This window comes from Elephantulus edwardii, unplaced genomic scaffold, assembly GCF_000299155.1.
Source record: "Elephantulus edwardii isolate Elephantulus edwardi_28Jun2011 unplaced genomic scaffold, EleEdw1.0 scaffold00054, whole genome shotgun sequence".
NCBI classification, from domain to species: domain Eukaryota; kingdom Metazoa; phylum Chordata; class Mammalia; order Macroscelidea; family Macroscelididae; genus Elephantulus; species Elephantulus edwardii.
In genome coordinates, this window is record NW_006399804.1 from 8,934,228 (window position 1) to 8,955,063 (window position 20,836).

General features: G+C 35.9%; 1 protein-coding gene across 1 annotated transcript in view; it reads right to left on the reverse strand.

Moving 5' to 3' along the window:
- Window positions 1–414: 414 nt before the first annotated feature.
- Window positions 415–20,836, reverse strand: part of ARHGAP21 (Rho GTPase activating protein 21) — a 135,348-nt gene continuing 114,926 nt past the window's right edge. The window contains exons 12-25 of the mRNA XM_006887105.1: window positions 18,373–18,498; window positions 17,116–17,400; window positions 14,726–14,790; window positions 14,508–14,644; window positions 13,766–13,908; window positions 12,868–13,023; window positions 12,699–12,777; window positions 12,048–12,121; window positions 11,871–11,960; window positions 9,398–9,523; window positions 9,163–9,204; window positions 8,751–8,856; window positions 6,785–6,816; window positions 415–2,109 (exon numbers count right to left, since the gene is read on the reverse strand). Coding sequence (XP_006887167.1) covers window positions 415–2,109; window positions 6,785–6,816; window positions 8,751–8,856; window positions 9,163–9,204; window positions 9,398–9,523; window positions 11,871–11,960; window positions 12,048–12,121; window positions 12,699–12,777; window positions 12,868–13,023; window positions 13,766–13,908; window positions 14,508–14,644; window positions 14,726–14,790; window positions 17,116–17,400; window positions 18,373–18,498 — 3,156 coding nt within the window. The remainder of the gene's footprint in view (window positions 2,110–6,784; window positions 6,817–8,750; window positions 8,857–9,162; window positions 9,205–9,397; window positions 9,524–11,870; window positions 11,961–12,047; window positions 12,122–12,698; window positions 12,778–12,867; window positions 13,024–13,765; window positions 13,909–14,507; window positions 14,645–14,725; window positions 14,791–17,115; window positions 17,401–18,372; window positions 18,499–20,836) is intronic.

A 20,836-nucleotide genomic window follows, 5' to 3' on the forward strand; every position in this document is an offset into this window, starting at 1 on the left:
AGTGTCATACATAAATAATTCCTTTAATGTTTGTTCCCCTCTGTCCCTCCTGTCCAAATCTTCCCTCATTGTCACCTGAGCACCACACCAAAGTATTCTTTATGTGTGGAAGAAATAACAATTTTCCATTTTGATGACCAAAATTTATCCTCTTTGAAATTTGAAGGAATCAAGAAATTTAGAGAGCAGTCATCTAAAGTACAGAAAACTGTTCAAAGTAAGATTAAAAACTGAGCCAATATATGTTCTTCTGGCTGTAGTAATGCACTGTAATGCTATTTCACAGTACAAAATTATGAAACCAGCCCAAATGAAGGCTGAATAACAACAATTCTGGTACAAGAAAATATTTACAGAGTGACTGGGACATGTAACAGTAACTTTTTATTTGCTACAGTGGACACACCCCTCAGCTTAAAGACAGGGATGAAACTGTGCTTTATTGCCTGGGGATTCAGACAGTTTATGAGGCTGGGCATGAGCTGCAGAAGTAGCATTTTGGCTCATGTTCTGGAAGCTTTCTCCATTGATTTGGTCAGTCGACTGTGGTGGTATGGAAAGAAGGGGCCTATTAGTTGAAGCCAAGGTGCTGGGAGAACTGCCTGCACTGGACTGAAGAGACAGCGGTGCTTCTGTCACAGACAAGTCTACTGTGCTGGTATTCTCAAGATGAAGGTCCCCAGTTTCACCTCTGCTATTGTCGCAGGTACTGGGGCGTAAGCGCTCCCTTGCAAGCCAGTCTGAGATGGAGAGGTCCTGGGCGGTGCATTTTGGTTTTAACCGATTCACAGCTGAAAGTTCAGATTCTTTCTCTGCACTTTGCTCATGTGCTTTCCAAAAGTTCAAAACACTTATTTCAGTAGCATCTCTATGCCCTCCTAGGGTATGCCTACGTTTGATATTTTTCCTCTTGGCCGTTTCACCACCTGTCTTTTGATTTCCTACTCCAAACATATCATCTGCTGGTGCTCTGGCTCGCAGTTTTAACCGATCTGCTATTTTCGTTTTCCAAGTGGGTTCCTGCTTTTCTGCTTCACTTCTGGGTGGTGGTAACAAACTTCCTGTCGATTTTCCTTTTTTCATAACATCAAATACTTTAGTTAGCGAAGGTGCTTCTTTCTCATTCTTGGCCTCTCCTAGACTTCCACTGTCTGACTTGAATCTAGCGGATTTTTTTCTGGAAAGTGTATCACATTCGATAAGTTTATGTGAACTGAAGAGTTGCCTTCGGCTATCTAAACTTGATGTTAAACTTCCCTCTGTACAACTTACTTCACTTCCTTCCGAATTCCTTCGGTTTGTCTTAGTAACTTCTTGGACTTTCCCTCTAAAAAGCCTATCTGACGTCAAGGCTGTGGGGAAAACAGGAAAATCGCTCTCACTGTCAGTCTCCACAGGCCGTCCTTCACTGATGAGCTCACTTCTCTCATCGTCAGCTTCCTCTCCCTTACTTTCTGCAACTGACTGCACCTCGGGGCTCAGGCGACTGGAGTCCAGGCTGGTCAGATAGGTGGTAGATGATGTTGTTGAGTAATCTGAGGTGATAGTGCTGATGTTGGCCAAAAACTCACTGTGTTTCATTTCGGGGCTGGTCGATTTCTTGGTGGAAAACCTTGCCAGAGATGCTTGGGAAGAAGTGCTGAGCAAAGTGCCAGAGTCAGACCCTGTCTCTTCAAAGTGGGAGGACTTTGGTGTTGAAAGTGACTTGGGACTGTCTTTCAGTATCGTGAAGTGGCAACTGAGAGTTGGTGATTTGCGGTGTTTTGAAGTTTGTGGTGGTGAGGGTTCTCTAGATGGGATGCTGTCTTTCCGCAGTGATGTCGTTTCATCTTGTGCTGTACTGCTCTCTTTTTTAGCACTGTTTTCTTTGAAAATGATGACCCGTTGTTTTCGGCCCAATGCATCGATCTCTTTTTTGGAATCTTCCTTAACATCACTGTGACACTGTTCTGCATTTTCTTTCTTAAAAAACACATTGTCCAACTCATCTTCTGAACTGCTAGGCTGTGCTTTTTCTTTGGCCTTTTTCCTCTTGCGACTTGCGGCTGCAAAGATGGAGGATACAAGCAGTTCTCTGCTATACTGATCCTTTCCAGATCCCCAGGAACCCTGGAAATAAGAACAGAAATGAGAAGCTGAGTGCATGAACATTCAAACACAAGCAATTCTATGACCATCAAGTTGATTCCAATTCATAGAAACAATACAGAACAGAATAGACCTGTCCCATAGGGTGCCAAAGGTGGTGATTTTTGTGGAAAAAGACTGCTTTATCTTTTTTCCTATGGAGTGGCTGGTGGGTTTGAACCACTGACCTTTCACTGTCATTTAATTACTATACTACTAGTGCACCTTTACATGAACATTACTGAATTAAATATAAAATATAAATTATATCTCAAATGTTTAATTCTATGAAACCAGTAAGAACTAATTCACTAAAGCACCAAAAACATTCACAAATTGTATTGTGTTATTTAATCCCTCCTGATAACTTATATCAAGTTAGAGAATACAATGCATAACATGATCCTAACAGATTAAAGAACATAATATTATCATTCTACTTAAATGTCAAAAAAAGTTAACTGTAAATAATCAAGGTGGGCAATATACTTACCTACCTATTAGCAATAATAATGCTTGGGAATCCTCTCTCAATAGCCATAAAAATAAAAACCAGGAGCAATACTTTAAAATATTTACATTTAATACATATTCTGAGATAAAAGGGCATGCTCATGTATGTATTTAGTGCCATAATAAAAAAACACTCTTAAGGACAAAGTAGAATGATACACATTTTCTAACCTCAAAAATAATAAATGCACAATGACCAACAGGCTGATACTAGGACATACAAGGACTAACATTCAAACCAATGGTATAAAACTGAGAGTCCAGAAACAAATCCATACATCTATGCTCAACTGACTCTGACAAGGGGGCCAAGTCCATTCAATGGAGAAATAATAGGAAGAGGTGCCTTAGAAAGACAAGGGTAGTTTCTATTTGCTCTCCATCTTTAATATATAATTATAAATGTATTTTTTTGATCTATTCCCCTACTCCTCACACATACCCAGGATATAAGAACTTTGCTGAGATACATTTTTGTCTCATTTCTTGCTTGCTGGTATTTATACAAGTCTGTCTTTAAAGGAAATCTTTTATGCTTAAAGAGTTAAACAATATTCTGACAAAGTTAAACACTGTAATATAAGTTACTAAAGTCTCATGAGCATAAAGTTTTAATTGTTGTTGTTGTTGTTAAGTGCCGTAGAGTCGTAGGCAACTCATAGCAACCCTATGAACAAAAGTCCTTGACAGTTGCGTGACTTTCATCCTTTCTCCATGTTCGTAGGGTTTCCGAAGGCAAGCTATTTATGGATGTGGATGCCACTCCTGCTTCCAAAATGTTCTAATTAGGGATACCAAATTTCCCTTGGAAATCCTTACCTCAGAAACATTTTAATGCTCTGTCTTAAGGCAAAGTTAGGATATAGGCTTTTGGTCCTATGAATAATGATTCTTGATTACAACTAGTTAACTTGTTCCTAACAAATGAATAAGTAACAGAAGGTAGAGGTGTCCACACTACTGATCATCCACTATTTAAGGCAAGCAAGGAGGCAGGAAATAGTTGAACTTCATTTTTATAAACTAAGGATTTCAAAATTCTACATTACATCTCAAAGGTGCATCTACTGAAGAATGTAGGGGATTTGGGTCATGTTTAGCTCTGAATGAGGAGACTTTTTGCTCCTCCCTGTCACTTACTGCGTGCAATTTGCATTGTTATGTGCTGCTGAGTAACCTGTGGTTCAAAGCAACCCTACATACAACAGCTCTGAAGCCTGCCCTGAGCCAGTCTCACTAAAGCCAATACACCTAATCCCACTGCCCCCGTTATGTCAATCCATCTCATCTGGAGTCTTCCTCTCCTGCATTGTCCCTCTATCCTTCTAAGTATGATGTGCTTTTCCCAAGGACTGGTCCCTCTTGGCCATGTGACCAGAGCATGTGAGAAGGAGCTTCAAAATCCTAGCCTCCAAAGAGAAACTTGATTTCACCCTCTCCAAGACAGACCTATTTGTTCTCTTGGCAGTCCATGGTATGTTCGATACTCTTCTCCACCACCACACAAAGGTATCAATTCTTCTTTTGTCATCCTTAGTTACTGTCCAACTCTCTCATGCATAACAAGTATTTGCAAAGACCAAGGCTTGGATCAGGTGCACCTTAGGCTCTAGACTGACATCATTGCTCTTCAGCACCCCGGAGAGATCCCTGACAGCAGACTTGCCAATGCAATTTGTCTTTTGATTTTCTGACTGCTGGTCCCCTTTCAATTTCATTATTTACTGGAAGGAAGCTTCTATCTCATTACCTATAAGTTTTAAGGCTTTCTTGAAAATTCTGATTCTGTGATACATACATATGTGTCAGTGCAAAATACATGAAGTAAATATTTTAAATAGTTAACATCTGTTTGATTTAAAGAGCTGTGACAATTAAATATAAGAAGTAATCTTTAACTGGATCTTGCTTATAAACTATACAAAATGAATAGGACAACTGGAGATATGTGCGTAAAAATTACACTGTAACCCATTACAGTAGAGTTAATTCTGACTCACAGCAGCCCTATTAGGATAATTGTTAAGAACCATGGATTTGAAATCGAACCCTTTCGGGGCTTTTTGTCGGCAGTAAATCATACAAGAGATGATTGTCCATATTTCTCCTGCTATAGGATTCTACACCTGCTCCACAGTATTTTCTAAGCTGTAAGTCTTCGAACAGGAGTAGATTGTTGACCTTTTGGGTTAGCAGCCCAACACTTCTACACTGTCAGGGCTTCGCCTAATACTTCTATACTGTCAGGGCTTTGCCCAACACTTCTACACTGCCGGGGTTTGCCCAATACTTCTACACTGTCAGGGCTTTGCCCAACACTTCTATACTGTCAGGGTTTCTAAACGACAATAACACTTATGTTGAAATTCCTGAGTGTGAAAATTACACTATGACTAAATAGAATACCCTTGTTTTAGGAGATTCATACTGAATTAGAGATAAAAAATGTTTCAAGTCTGTAAGTTACGCAAAAGATTTACAACATATATAAAACTTTGACACATGATGACTGTAGTAAAGGGCTTGGGTGCTAACTGTATTAGTAGTGAAGCAAAATTTTTTTGTAGGATTAGAATTTCACAGTAAAAAGTAAAAGCAAAAAGAGAGTAATTACAATAAAATCCACAGTATTTATGTAGTAAAAATAACCACTTTATAAACGTTCCTTCAACAATTACATCACATACGGCCCCACTATGATACTTGCACATGGCATGTAAAAGTCACATCTCATTCCAAATACAAACCTTGTTTAAAAGAATTTATTTACAGTTACAGTAAGGGCAAAATTTGGACAAATTAATCAAACTTTCCAAGAACGCTAAAGAGTTTCTAAAAACATCTTGATCTTAGATGCTCTGCTAGAGAAGGCGGGGCAATCTCCTCCTGTACCAATCAGATTCTATTTGATGGAACACACAAAAAATAATACAATTAAAAAAAAAAATAATCACTCGCTCTTATCTAATTCAGTGTTGCTGTCAATGGAATACTAATTAAGGAAAAAATGTCTTTTCCAGATGCTCTGCCGGGGAAGGAGGGACAATCTCCTCCTGTACCAGTCAGATCTGATTTGACAGGTACACTCACACAAAAATAATAAAATAAAAATTTAAAAAAAAATTTCTTTTATGGCGAGCTCTGGTGGCCTAGTGGCAGGAAACTGTACTGCAAGACCGGAGGTGCGCGGTTCAAATCCACTGGATGCTCTGCTGAAGAAGGAGGAACAATTGCCTCCTGTACCAGTCAGATCCAATTTGACGGTACACACATAAAAAGTAAAAAAAAAAAAAAAGTCTTTTAAAAATGGATTTTGCTGTAATAAAGGCTCAAGAACATACTGTATAAAGAATGCATAATGGCAAAATGTCTAGACTAGTATGAAATGTTTACAAATGATGTCTGAGATCTTTAAAATGATCTCAGGAAGAGGAAGGGGTGATGTAGGTGAAATAGACCTAGCCATGAATTGCTAACTGTGGAAGATGGACAGTGAGCATATTCTGTTGCTGTCAGGCTGACTCGCAGCAACTCTATATGACAACACAGAACTGCTCCATGGGTTTCCCAAGCTATTATCTTAACAGAAGCAGAGTGCCACATCTTTTCCTGCTGAAGTGGGTTTGAGCTACTAATTTGTTGGTTAGGAGGTCAACACATTACATAGCTTTTTTTGAAAGAGGACTCAGGGTCTCATTATATTCTTCTCCTTGTACATACATTAGAAAAATTTTAATGGGAAAATTTTCTATTACTAGTTATTTGTAGACTGCCCTCCCTGAGCTCTGGTGGCACAGTCTGTATCCCAAAACTGAGACACTCTAAAAGGGAAAGATGGGCAGTCTCCTCTTGTGAGATTTAGCCTTGGAAATCCCATGGAGGGTAAACTATGACTCAACAGGAATAAGTTTTATGTTTTTTTTCTTTGAGAATATACTAACAGGAAAAAAAAACCCCAATAAGCCCATTTCAACTCATAATCTAGTATTCTTCCATCATATTCTAAGAATTAATTTTTCCCTTATTTAGATTCTGCTGCTCTGTCTCATTAGACACAGAAGGGGCATATCTGCATAGTGGTCATAGTAATTGTCCAAAAGGCAACCCCACCCCCAATCTTTCAAAAGTGTACTGAACAATTTACCTTAGATTTTGTTGAGTCACTAGTAGCTGAATCTGTTAGAAGTTAAATAAAACATGGTCAGTATTTGCCAATCTTTATTGCTTCTAACAAACAATGCAAAACTTATGGAAAAGACAGGCACAGAACAAAATGTAAAAGCAAAACTCAAAACCATAGAACACAGTGGATAGTCAGAGCTCACAAAGATGCAAGCTGCACCACAGAAAGCCACCGCCATGAAAGGATGCTGTGAATTGTAGGCAGAACCAGCTCAATGATAGAAATGGCAAAGGAGCCCTGTACTAAACAAAAACAGAAATGCTAGGGTTTATTAAATTTTCTAAATATTTAATCTAGTAATAAAGAAGCTTAAAGACCTTTTCAGAATTGTAGTGTGTACCACATCCTGTATCTGAAACTGATACACAATGTAGAACTTACAACATTGTTGGCTGCCTTAGCTACAAATTGAGACATTCAGTGTAATTATGTTGATTTTTGTCAGACTGTTAAACTTAGTTCCTTTAATTTTATAGCATATAGCAAATGCATGTGGATGCAAAAGAGGCATTAGGATAACCCTGCTCCCAGGCCACTTTGATTTTGATATTAAATAATAATGCTGATCTTTGTTCTTTAGGCCCACTTTCATATTAGTGCCTTCAGGGATCCTTTTGACTCATTTGGCTAAATTGCTACCAGCTTTGTAATTATCTATTAACAAATGCTATTATGAAAATGGAAAAAAATGGAGACCATATTTTACTGTCTGGCAAAAAACTCAGATTATACAATTATAAAGAGGGTAGAAAGGGGCTAGCACTATTCAAGATAGTATCAATTTTGAAATTTCATTATTTTGACTTCAGGGAAACTGATTATCAAATTAATGAGCTGAGCCCCGTGCCACACCTCTTTTTGACACATGGCTAAAATGCTTTATGACTTTAAGAACTGGTAGACCATACCATGCTATTTCTCCTCATGGTCTGCTTCAGAAATAACAAGAAACAGCAGAGAAACTTTTAAGAACGTAGTAGTGATCTGTTTACAATAATCTTAAGAGAAAATGTACACCACCGATCAACTCTGTTGGCATTTACAAGAATCGGGGGTTTCTGCAGACAAGGCAGCTACAGTGTGGGCAACAATCCTCCTTCTTCCTACAGTTCCAGCTGTCCATCAGGGACATCACAGAATCCACTAGTGACATTACCGTGTGATAGACTCCTCCCACTTCGCCTGTTTCAACATCAGTATAGATTTGCCTGTGTCAGTAAGTGCTGAAAAAACCCTTTAGGACTAAAACAAGAACTAGAGACAAAGGGAGAACATTGTGTAAAACAACATGCTGGATTAGTGCAACAGTTTGGCAGGAGAAAATTTCATCAAAAGAGTCAAAAAAACTAATACTTAACCAAACATTATGGCGGCAATTGAAAACAGAAGAAAAGAAATGTTTCATAGGTTGATTTTACTGTGACATCTACAGTGATGAATAATATACTGTATTTACAAAGAGGGTGCACATTAGCAGTTCAATATAATACAACTTGTGGTGTTTAAAACAGAACTTCTGACTCAAGAAGCAAAACTATTTAGAGTCTTAGATCATACTTTCTGCCATCACAGCAACCACATATTCAGCAGCATAGATCTGTTTTACCTTGTGATGACTATTACATGGAAACTGTGAATTTAAAAAAGGAAGGAAAAAAAAAGAAAGAAAAAAACAGTGGTTTGCATGCTCATTTCCCTCCTATTTTCATTCTGACAAGCATTACAACTCCATGCACTGCCAATGCATTATAGTCACTGGAAGATAATTAAGATCAATCAGAAAAAAATATTATTAGTGGAAAGAAAAAAGGCAGGGGAGAAAAGAAAGGAAAAAAAATCATAGTGAATTGTTACTCATGACTGATTTACTTAACAATAAGAATTTAGCTTTTAACCTAGAGATCGACACTGCCCAGGTGAGAGTTACCTGAAACATCTCCTGGGGAAACGCCTGTCCGTCCAATGTTGGTGAGTAAGTGATCTATGTTTGGCACTGGCTGGGAGTTTACTGTGTTTTCTTCCTGCATTGTTGTCTATGGTTAATAAACAAAGATATTTTGATCATTTCTTCAAGGATAATATATTAAAAATCCAAATAATATATTTTAAAAGAATATACAAGGACTTGAGATTTTTTTGGTTTTCCCTTTACATTGATTATGTATCATTAACTGAAGAATAAATAGCGTACTTGAAATTAGGTCAGAAAAGGAGGAGCTTTAGACCTGCTTCCAGAGTGCAAAGTGTAGCATACAAAGCAGAAGGTTGATATTGTTGCATCAGGATCTTGGGTCCCTTAGGAAAAAAACTGAGTACAAAAGCTGAATGACAATACTTACAAGAGGTTCTTCAGCACCTTCTTCTGTGAAAAACCAGTCATGCTAAAATTTAAAATAAAAAAGGTGAAAATAGAAATTAAATAATCTCCTAAACACAGATAAATCTTGGAAGATGGCAGAAAGTAGATATGGGTTTTATTTTTTTTTCCTTTTTCCCCAGGGAAAAAAAGTAACCTGTACCAAGTACCAGCCACTCATTAAAAGGAATGCTCTTGGAGATGGGCTGCAAACTTACATGTTGGATAAGTGTTTCTACAATTTTGTATTGGTCAGGCATGTGAGTAACCATGTGTGTCATGTTATCTTCTGATGTTCTCACAAGAGTGGGACCAAAGACGATGGCAAGATTCCGTGGTTCCATCTGAAACAAAGGATGATATTGGAAAAATATCAGACTTCTTCTAAGGAAAGTAAGCTTGAATTTTCATTCCACTGATATTTCTGAAAATTTCTATAGATAAGAAGGGCTGGCTGATGTCAATGAAAGACAATGTTTGCTAGTTAGGGAATCTTTTCCATAAGCTAATCTATATAGAGCACCTTTTTTTCTGCTTTATTAGCAATGTGCAAATTATTTGGCATTTATTTTTCTAACAATTCTATGGGAACAATTGATCTGATTAAAAATCTGTGTTATCAGAGCTAGGTTAAAAAAAAACCCAAAAACACAAAAAAACAACCCAACAAAATATGTTAAGTATACAATTTGGTGAATGAGGGAGAATAAAGGAAATGGGAAAGATGTTGGCAAGAGAGGGTCATGGCAGGCACAGTTCAATGTTTACTTTTATAAAATCCAATGAATGGGAATGATTGTGTTAAACACAACATGAAGGAAGGATAGTGTGAAACACAATGTATACAAATTTTGTATGCAAACCAATGTTGTAATGTGCCGTTGAGTCATCTGCAACTCACAGTGACCCTATGTACAACAGCCCTAAATCCTGCTGTCTATCCTGTGCCAATCTTACTGTCTCTGATACACCTACCCCTAATACCCAAGTCATGTTATCTCCATCATGTAATAATCAATCCATCTCATCAAGGGTCTTCCTCTAATGCACTGTCCCTACACCCTTCCAAGCATGATGTCCCTTTCTAAGGACTGATCCCACCTTGCAACATGTCCAAAATATGTCAGACAAAACTTCAGAATCCTCGCCTCCAAGGAGCAGCCTGGCTTCACCTTCTCCAGGATGAACCCGTTTCTCTTCCTAGCAGTCCATGGTATGTATATTCAATACTCTTCTCCAACACCACAGTTCAAAGGCATCAATTCTCCTTCTATCATCATTGTCCAGATCTCTGATGCACAGCAAGTAATTGCAAAAACCATACCCTGTATCAGGTGCACCTAAGTATCCAGGCTGACATTGTTGCTCTTTAGGTCTTTGGAGAGGTCTCTGACGGCAGACTTTGGCAATGCAATTCATCTTTTAATTTCCTGGCTACTGGTACCAAGAGTGTTGATTGTGGAGCCAAGCAAATTGAAGCTGTTAACAATCTCAATCTCTTCATCATCTATCATGATGCCGCCACACGGACCAGTGGTTAAGAATCTTTGTTTTCTTGACGCTGAGCTTCAATCCATATTGAAGGCTGCAGTCCTTGACCTTCTGCAGCAAACGCCTAAGGTCCTCCTCAGTTTCAGCAAGCAGGGTTGTGTCATCTGCATAATGCAGATTGTTGATGAGTCCAATCCTCATGCCACATTTTTTCCTTATAGAGACAAGCCTCCCAGATAATATGTTCCACATAAAGATTTAAAAGATATGGAGATAGGACACATCTTTGGCACAAACCCTTACCAATTTTGAATCATGCAATGTTTCTTTGCTCTATGCTGATGACCGCCTCCTGGTCCAAGCACAGGTTTTGCATAAGAACTATCAAGTGTTCTGGGATTCCCATTCTTTTCAGAGTCAGCCATAATTTGTTTTGATATACACAGTCAAATGCCTTTGCATAATCAATGAAAGACAGACAAACCAAAAGACAATCATTTTTTTTAAAAAAAGGGGTAAACTCCCTCTTCTCAAAATCTGAAAAGTGAATGGTATGTCAAGTTACAAATCTGTATCAGTAAAATTGTTGTTAGTAGGTGCCGTCAACTACAACTCCTAGTGACCCTTTGAAAACAGACTGAAACCTTGCCCTGTCCTGTGCCAATCTCATGATCGGACATGTTCAAGCCCATTATTGTTGCTGTGTCAGCTCATGGAGGGACGTCTTCTCTTACACTGACCCCCTAACAACATGCCAAAATGATATAAGACTACTTCCTCCAAGAAGTCAGTCCATGATATAGTCAATTCTCTTCGCCAACATCATGATTCAAAGGTATTGATTTTTCTTTGGTCTTCCTCATTCATCTTCCAGCTAAAGCATATGCATATGAAGTACCTGAAATACCATGGCTTGGATCAGGAGCATCTTTCCTTTAACCAAATATTCTGGAGCTCTTTGCTCAGTGTTCCACTAATGAATGTTTAAACACTTGAAATACTTTTGGAGGCAACATGACAAAAAAATTTATTCAAACAAACAAGCTTACATCAACCTGTATGTCCATATCAATCTGTGTGATGTGTTTCAGAGCTCTCACTGACACAGATAAAATTCTTTTTGATTGTTTTTCATGAACTAGCAAAGTTAATCTTTTCAATGAAAGCTAACATACACATTGTCAGTATGTGTCTACATACCTTATTTTTTTCTGAATTTTCTGCCACTGTCTTCAGATGAGCCGAAAGAAACTTGAGTGTTTCAAAATGATGTTCAGGCAAATCATGAATCTGAAATAGAATATTTTCATAATGGACTAAAAATTTTTAAATGATGAATTTTTAGCTCTACCACCAAAAATAGCAAATAATACCTACTAGTCTTTTTAATGTTTTCAGACGCTCTAGAGGATCTTCTTTACGATTGGCTTCAATAAAGTCGGCATATTTATCTGACAACAATAAGAATCAGAAAATAAAGTTCCCTTAACTTGCTTACATGAATTATCATCTAGTTTTATTTTAAAATTCAATTTTTAGAGCCATAATGGAAAATAACTTAAGATGCCAAACCAGCTCTGAGATGTCTCTAAATGGCTATCATTTTTAATGATTTCCTAACCTTGAAATGTGAGTCTCCTTAAGAAACTATCCTATATTCAGAGTCCATCCCTTTCCCCAACATCTAATATAGTGTCTTTATTTTACACCAAGCATGTTATACTTAAAATATGTCTTGTTTGACTTGTATTTTTCTGGTAATTATACTTTATTATGACTGAAGATGTTAGCTTGGAACAATATTTTTAATTTGACTACAAAGATGAATATTAAATACTTTACAGTACCTTAATAATTAAAAAAAAATTTAATTTACATTTATCAGAAAAATAAAAACATAATTATGCTTCTATCATCTCAGTTAAGAACTAAAGGAAGCCCCTATGTCCTGATTTACTGTTATATGGTTTTCTAATGATCGTAATTTCAAATTGCTTCATCTGGTATCTTTTATGGAAGCTAACTCACCATTTGTGAAGAGAGGTTCAGGGAGTTTCCTGAAGAATGATTTTAGTAAACTGCTTATCACATTCAAATCTCTCCATTTCTAGGTATGCAAAATAGAAACAGTGTCTTGGGAGTTCATAACACAAAAGAAAAAAAAATGGAGTAGTTATTAAAATGGAAACAAACTTACATCATCTTGTATGTCAATATCAGCCATTCCCTTGTTGAGTTCTTCTTGCATACTGGAGATGGCTGCGTTATTCCCAGGAACTCTATAAATACCTGTATATTCAAGACCTCGCTCTTCAACTAATTTGCAACATATGTCAACTATTAATGGAATATACTGCAAAACAAAAAATTAACAGTTTATTTAATAACACAAATATGCATATTTAGCTGGTAATTGCATCACAGTTCTAAAAAGGCCCTTCATTTAAAAAAAGAAAGAAATATTTAAACTGCTATCATGTGATATAGAAGAAATAAAGATTAGAGACAGCTTAGAGCTGCCATTGGATAGCAAGATTGAAGGAATATTTAAAAACAGTAGGAAAGAAAAGTAAACAGGCAAATATAGAGAAGGGCAGATAATAGTTTAAGCAGGAAATAATAACAAGACAGTGAAGAAGTTTGCTTGATTAAGGGGAAATAAAAAAAGAACAGAGGAGAGAGTAGCATCAATCAACTCATGACTTGAGTCCTAAGATGGGTGTGGTGAACACACACACACACACGCACATTTACATTTATTATACTTTCTTAATCAGGTCCTTGTTTTAAGATGCTAAAAGCAGAAATGCAGATGATTTGAAAATAAATTTTTGCCCATCATTTCAGAAATATATCTAATATATGCCCAATTGCTGAATACTTGTATTTCAGAATCAATACATCAGAAAAAAGCATTATTGATAAATTTATGCCACACCCTCTTTGCACTTCAGAAATGCTTATGGAAAACTAAGGTTTGCTAAAAAGGTGAAAATACTTAATAGAAAAACTATTATCTGAAAGACAATCTGCTCAGTTCCTGATATGATTACAATAGAATTAATGCCTAAAACAAATTCAGCGTTGTCTCCTACCCGATTAGTTTGAGCTGGGGGACAGTCGTCCAGTCTGACACCAAACGTCCCTGTAGCAGGAGATTTTCTTTCAAATGTTTTACGCACAATATTTGGGATGCCTTTTCTCCATGTGCCTTTGTCTTTTGGAGGACTGGTATCATCTTTTTAATTTTTATTAAAAACAAAAAAATAATAAGAGTAAATGCAAACAAGAATGTTTAAAGTATGGCTTTAAAAATTTCTTATACCTGTTTACAGAATATAATCTGACTTATAATTATATAATTTGAAATTAACTTAGAAAATGTTAGCTTCTTTCAACTTTTCATATAATTTTAAAAGTATCTGTAACTCTCCCTCCTTTTATTATATGTATACCATGAGTCTCTTTCATAGTCAAGAAAAATAAAACCATCTTCGTAGTGAGATTGTAGCAAAAGGAAATATAGGAAGTTTTATCTCAAAATGATGGAAGCTGGGTTTGTTGAATCATTAAATTTGTAACATCTTTGATGTGGATGTTTGTGTTGTATTTTCCTTCCCGCTGTGTTTTTAAGGTTTTAGACCATTCCTTAACGTGAAAGAGTCAACTAGCTTAAACTAAGTCACCGTGTGTGATCTTCACATTAGTGGACACTGAACTTCGATCAGTAGAGGAAAAAGATGCCACTAAAATATTTTATTTTTAAAAATACAATTAAAAATAATTCCAATTTTAAATTTATTTTTCAAGTTCACCCAAGAAAGTGAGTATCAATACCTTTACTGAGAAGCTTCCTTTCTGATTCTTCCTTTGGGGAGTGTGGGCTTTGAGTCTTCGGCTCAGATTTAGTACCAAGCAAAGTCTGCCTGATGCTGAGACTCTGGCGAGGTGTTTTTGGCAATTGTTCTGCTTTGCTGCTGAAAGAAATTAACATTTTTTTAGCAATTACTTTTTTCCCCATCCAAATAAAATTGTAGGCATGGTGGAATTCTCACCTCATCAGACTGTTATATTCTTTTATTCTCCGACTAATTAGATCCCTATTTGTAACTCCAGTGTCCTATAGAATGAAAAGAAGGTAAGATTAGAAATTCAATTCTAAGTATGAACAGCAATCACTACATTGTTGAGGGGTTCCATTATACTACTTTAGTTATTCAAACTAGAACTGCTTCATTATCTCTATGCAACATCATCACATTAAAATATCTCCTACAACCAAGAGTGTTCTATTTACTCATCTGTAACCCTGTAATATCTAAAATAACACCAGTAAGAAAGAGATAGTCATACTTACTGAACTAGTCTGAAATTTTTAATAAAAGATTGAGAAGAAGCAGAAAGTCCATTTTTCCTTTCATTAATACTAGAAACAATGAATTGAAACAGAATTGAAAAGTAATACAAATGAATTAAAGATGAGAAAAATACTGTATTTATTAATGATTAATTTCTTGGAATAGTAAGAGAGGGCCAATTAATATCAGAGGTGGTAGTTAGATCATGAGGTGAGAAAAGTGAAAACAGTTTTAACTTCAATATTTTATGTATTTTATGATATAAAGAAATCTAGAACATTGCAGATATACTTTTCTTCCTTGTAGAAACCCCAAGAAGCCCTTGGGGAGTGCAAACGAATGCTCTGAACCCACTTTAGGAGCCCAGAAGACAGGCTTTGTGATCGATCTGCTCATCATGAAGGTCCTCATGATTTGGAATCCACTCAGTAACTAATATCAATGTATACTCCCTGTCCTACACCAGTAAGTGTTCACATTTTTTCCCATCTTGTCTCATTTTGATTATAATGAATGGCAAAACAGTTGACAAAATATATTCTCTGGAGTCAAACAAGTTCAATTCAAATCGACTCTTCCACTTTGCAGCTGAGAGGTCTTGTGGTTAAGATACAGATTAAGACTGCCTAGATTTAAATATAAGCCTTGACACTTACCTCTGTGACCTTGGGGAAAGTACTTAACGTTGCTCCTCCTTAGTCTCCTCATTTATAAAGAGGTAAGAATATTAGTATTCATTTGGAGGTTGCTAAATTCATGTCAAGTGTTTAAAATAGTTCATACCATATGATGTAAACTCAGTGAATGTTAACTAGTAGCATTTTCTCATCTTTAAATTGAGAAACACATCTGTTTTAAGATCAGATGGTAATAAATATTTGCCAGGTAGTATGTTGCATCATTCATAAGAATACTACATTTAATCCTCAACACAATATAATATTTCACAGTTTAAGAATGTAGCTACAACTACATAGTTAGACCTAGACTGATTGCTTTATCATTTCAGGGCATGAAATCTTAACAATGACACTCTATTGCCTAATAGAATGTTTAGCATACAATTGCTAATAAGCAAAGCTACTGAAATATTACTTACAGATCTTAATCTTCCTATTTATATTGCAGAAATTCAGGTAGAAGTTTTCTTTATATTGGGTGATTGGAAAACAAAGTTTGTATGGTAAAGAGTCAAAGTTAATTTTTTACCAGAAGCAAGGCAAGGAATAATCTACCAGAGAAATAAGCAGAATAACTTCTCTTATAGTGTAGTTATCATAATTTGCATTGGATATAATGGAAATAACAAAACTACAGACTGTAATAGGTATGACCTTTCAGCTAATGTTCATATTCTGTGTACTGTAAGCAAGGAAAACCTGAGCTTTGTGCTTCTGTCTTAACAATAGGCACCAAAGGTGAAAGGAATGTATAAGTAATCCTTTATCACTGCTGGATTTTCTTAGTGATAGATACAGTATGAACATTTAAAAAGACTACCTTTACTACCTAGATTCCTTTGATATGAGTTGTTATACTTCAGAAATTCTTATGTCCTTAAACATCATTTCTGATAATGCAAGTTTTCTTAGAAATCAATAATTGTACTACCATAGGAAATAAGATACCTTATTATTTTGGTCTGTATAATTCTATTAAGAGTAATAAAGCTAGGATATCTTTGCATTACATCACAATTTGCTTTGATAAGCACCTCTCCTATTAACTTAAATCCTACAACAATCCTGTTTTTGAGATCAGAAAACATATGGAATTAATTTGATTTAACGGTAATGTCTGGGATTAGGAACTCAGTTCTGGTTATCTGTAATTGCTTGAGAAGGCAAGCAGAATATATAAATAGCCCATTTTTTTTCAAGTTTAGCAATGGTGAAAGGGTGATTCCCCAAGAACTGGAAATGATACAAAATAAGTACATCTGAATTTTCTTTTGGATCACTGCTGTTTTCGAAGTAAAATATAAATTTAATATTATTTTTCCTTACAAAATCATATTCCAATTCTTTCTTAAAGAAAATGTGTGCAGGTGTCAGCTGTCAGCATCCACATTATTTTGAACATATTACCTCTTCATTTAGGTTGCTACTCTCCTGTATAGTCTTGATCCACGCTAACATATCATCTCTGTCTTCAGCTTGAAAGAGGCACTCACAGTCTGATGTGGTAAGTCGAAACACATTTTTCCTCTTGGTCTCACTATAAGAGATGTCTATTAAGCAAGCATTAACACTGATGGGTTGCTCTTCTTCAGATGGAGTTGTTTGTTCTCTTTTGTCTTTGTACAAATAAAGTGAATGACCCCGGAGTACAACATACATCTGTTTCCATGGACGTATACTTCCACCAACTCGCTACAAAACATAAAACCATCTGTGAATGCATTATTGTTTGGCTAAATCTTTCTGAGAGGATAACCAACACTTAAAATACATAAAAGTATATTTTATTTTATAGATGTCTAGTTTATGTTGATATATGCTTAGTAGAGAGAAAAGATAAAAATTACGGGAGTAAACCAAATTAAGCAATGTATTCGTATCATGGTTGAGGATAATGAAATTATAACCTTAATTTAGCTGGGCAAACAAAACAATTACATCAAGTATAAAAAGATGCTAACAGCCTAGGGTGGAAGCAAGTAAAAAAGTTTTTGGCATGAAGTAATGCTAAGTAAAACATGTAAGTCTTACGGCATACAGTAAATCTGATGGCATACAGTTGACCAATACCACAATAGATGCTACAAATATATAAAAATTATGAATTATGTTCATTAATTTTTGTATAGTCAAGCAACAATATCCACACCAAAATCCTTTTTTTTAAAAAAATTAAAACTCTTCTGACAGTGACAAATTTTTCTTATAAAATTTTATTGTCTTGGAATCTACCTAATGAGACATATATTGACATTCATTTGATAACATATTTTCAAATATTCTTTTAATAATTTTACTCTTTTAAACTCAGACTAGTGAAATAAAAATTCTAAATATTAGCACAGAAAATTGCTACTTCTTAAAGGCCTATTCTGTGATAATCTGTAGCCAAAAAGCTATGTAATAAGAAAAGCAGAATATCTTCTAACTCCTTTTTTAACACTGTCATGGCTGCTACAAAGGATGAAAGTATAAAGTGAAATCACCAGCTGGGATTCTTAAAAAATAAGTTCTCCTTTAAAGAGAAAACTATATTTAGAAACTATTCTTTACACTCTTTAACCTCTATACCTTAGTATTTTACCTATACTGATTGTATTTTATGTCTTACTTAGCAAAGGCTGTACTTATGTTGGTCGCACAGTGGCTGAGAAAACACACTACCTTGCCCTTATCGGTGACAAGTGGTCGAAAATGGAGCCACCCTTCCTTGGCAGCATCACTGAAAACCTCTGAAGAAGAGTCTTTTCTGGATCCAGAGTCTTCAGATGACTTTTGGCTGTCTCTGATCTATAGGGAAGACCAACAGAGTACAGTAAAATGTAAATATTTTCCTTTATAAATATTTCTATTTTGAAAATCCGCTGATGAAAAGTCTTTTACTTAATGCTCTAAGTAAATAGCTGATTTTCAAAAGTCCTAAAGCTTTATCAATTACACTGGTAAAATTTCTGACCATTTTTTTAAAAAAAAAGTGACCTGATGTTATTATCTTTTAATCACTACAAGAAAAACTCAGAAACAATACAATTTCTCTGCTTTTAAGGAGTGAACACTTTTGTGGAAAGATGGTAATAACAAAATAGTCTTATGATTAACGTCATTCAGGGAATAAATGTAAATAGTAGATGAAACAACAAATGATTGAGTGGCAACTGTCATTGGTGATACCCAAGCAAAAGGCTTTGACAAAATAAAACTTAAGCTACATTCTGGGAGAGCACTGGTAGCCTAGTAGCAAGAAGCTGCACCACAAGTCTGAAGGCATACAGTCTGAATCCACCAGCTGCTCTGTGGGAGAAGGACAAACAATCTTCTTGTGGGCAATTAACAACCTTTGAAAAACCACCAGAAGGTCAGCTATGGGTCAGTTTCGACTCTACGGTAACACAACAACAACAAAAATGATAATAATTTAAAAAGACCTTCAAACTCATGTATAAAAGTTCAGAGGAGTAGAAAAGTTTAGGGAGGATATTTATGCATCATTGCCATGATAAATGTATACTGCTAAAACTCACTAACTATAAATTACTTTGGCTTCTTAGATTCAAGTAGGTAGTGTGAAGGGAGGCTATTACGTGTTCAACCAAATTAGTAACATTATCTGATATTGTTCAAAGATCATTTTGATTGTAGAAATTGGGTTCTAAAAGCACAAGCATGAAAATAGGTATTACTGTGATAATCCAAAGAGGGATGATGGTGGTTTGGGTTAGTAATATGAGTGAAAATAGAAATATAATGAAACAGCAATATTAGGGAGAAAAAGAAATAAGGCAAAATCCCACATTTAAAGCTTGTGCAATTGTATGATGATGAGAATGATGAGAAGAAACCCCCCCCCATATCTGACCACGTTAAACCGCAAATGCTTATTAAAAACATTCAAAGATGTCACATAAGTAGTTTGCATAAGCTGAAGTTTGGGTAGAGGTTTAATTTAGCAATAACGATTCTGAAAGACCTCTGGAAATCAGTTTATACAGAAAACAAAGAGGAGTTGGAATAAGTCCTAGACATGGCAACATTTAGATATTAAACAGAGATAAAGAGTCTGCAAAGGAGACTAAGCAGTATTGAAGGTACTGGAAAACCATAAGGATTTCAGCATTTGGGGAAGGGATTGAGAAATCATGTTGACTATTACAGAAAGGTCAAATATATTAAATACAGAAGTAATTATAAAGTTTAACAGCCTAGATATCACTAGTAACTTCAGTACTAGTGGTATGGGCAGATTGAGAAGGAAATACCTAAGGAAGCAGAAACTACAGGTTTGGGATTTTTCCTCTCCAAGAAGTTTTACTATAAAAGGTAGGAGAGAAAACAGGTACATTAAATGTTTACTACATTAATACATTATAATGCTTAACACATTAATACATGGAAGAAGATGTGGATTTGTATGAGGGTTTTTTGGTTACTTGCCTTCAAAACAAATAATAGACTATGCTTACATGCATTATAAAGACAGCGGTATTTCAGAAGTCAGAGGAAACCAGACAAAATAAGACATGATGAACTCTGAAGAAGAGATGTGGGGTTTGGTTTTTAATAGATAACATTTTGAGTAAAACAGTATTTAGGATCAAAGTAAGGAAGAGAAGAAAGTGTGTGTATAAATGCAGGTGGCTGCTGTTTTTGTAGATAAAATAAAGGAGTTCCTGTCGTAACAGTGTCTATTCACCACCCCCCCCCACACACCCACCCTGCCATGATGTATTAGGGAATGGAAGAAAACAGAAGACAGAGGTGGTTTATAAAGAAGAAAAGAAAATGAAATAATAACATTTAATGTAGAAAAATAAACATACAAAGAAATGTAGAGACAGTTGGCAGTTAAGATGGTTTTGTGCTGAGTAAATAAAGTAAGAACCAGCAGTATTATGTATTGTTTGATGAACACATTCAGATATTAGAAAAAATTTTTGGGACCACTCTAAAGTACCCAGGAGCAACAGTGTCTCTCTGGAGACTAAGGTGCGCCTGATACAGGCCATGGTCTTTGCAATCGCTTGTTATGCCTCAGAGAGTTGGACAATGACTAGGAAGGACAGAAGGAGAGTTGATCCTTTGAGCTGTGGTGCTGGAGAAGAGTACTGAATGTACCATGGACTGCCAGGAA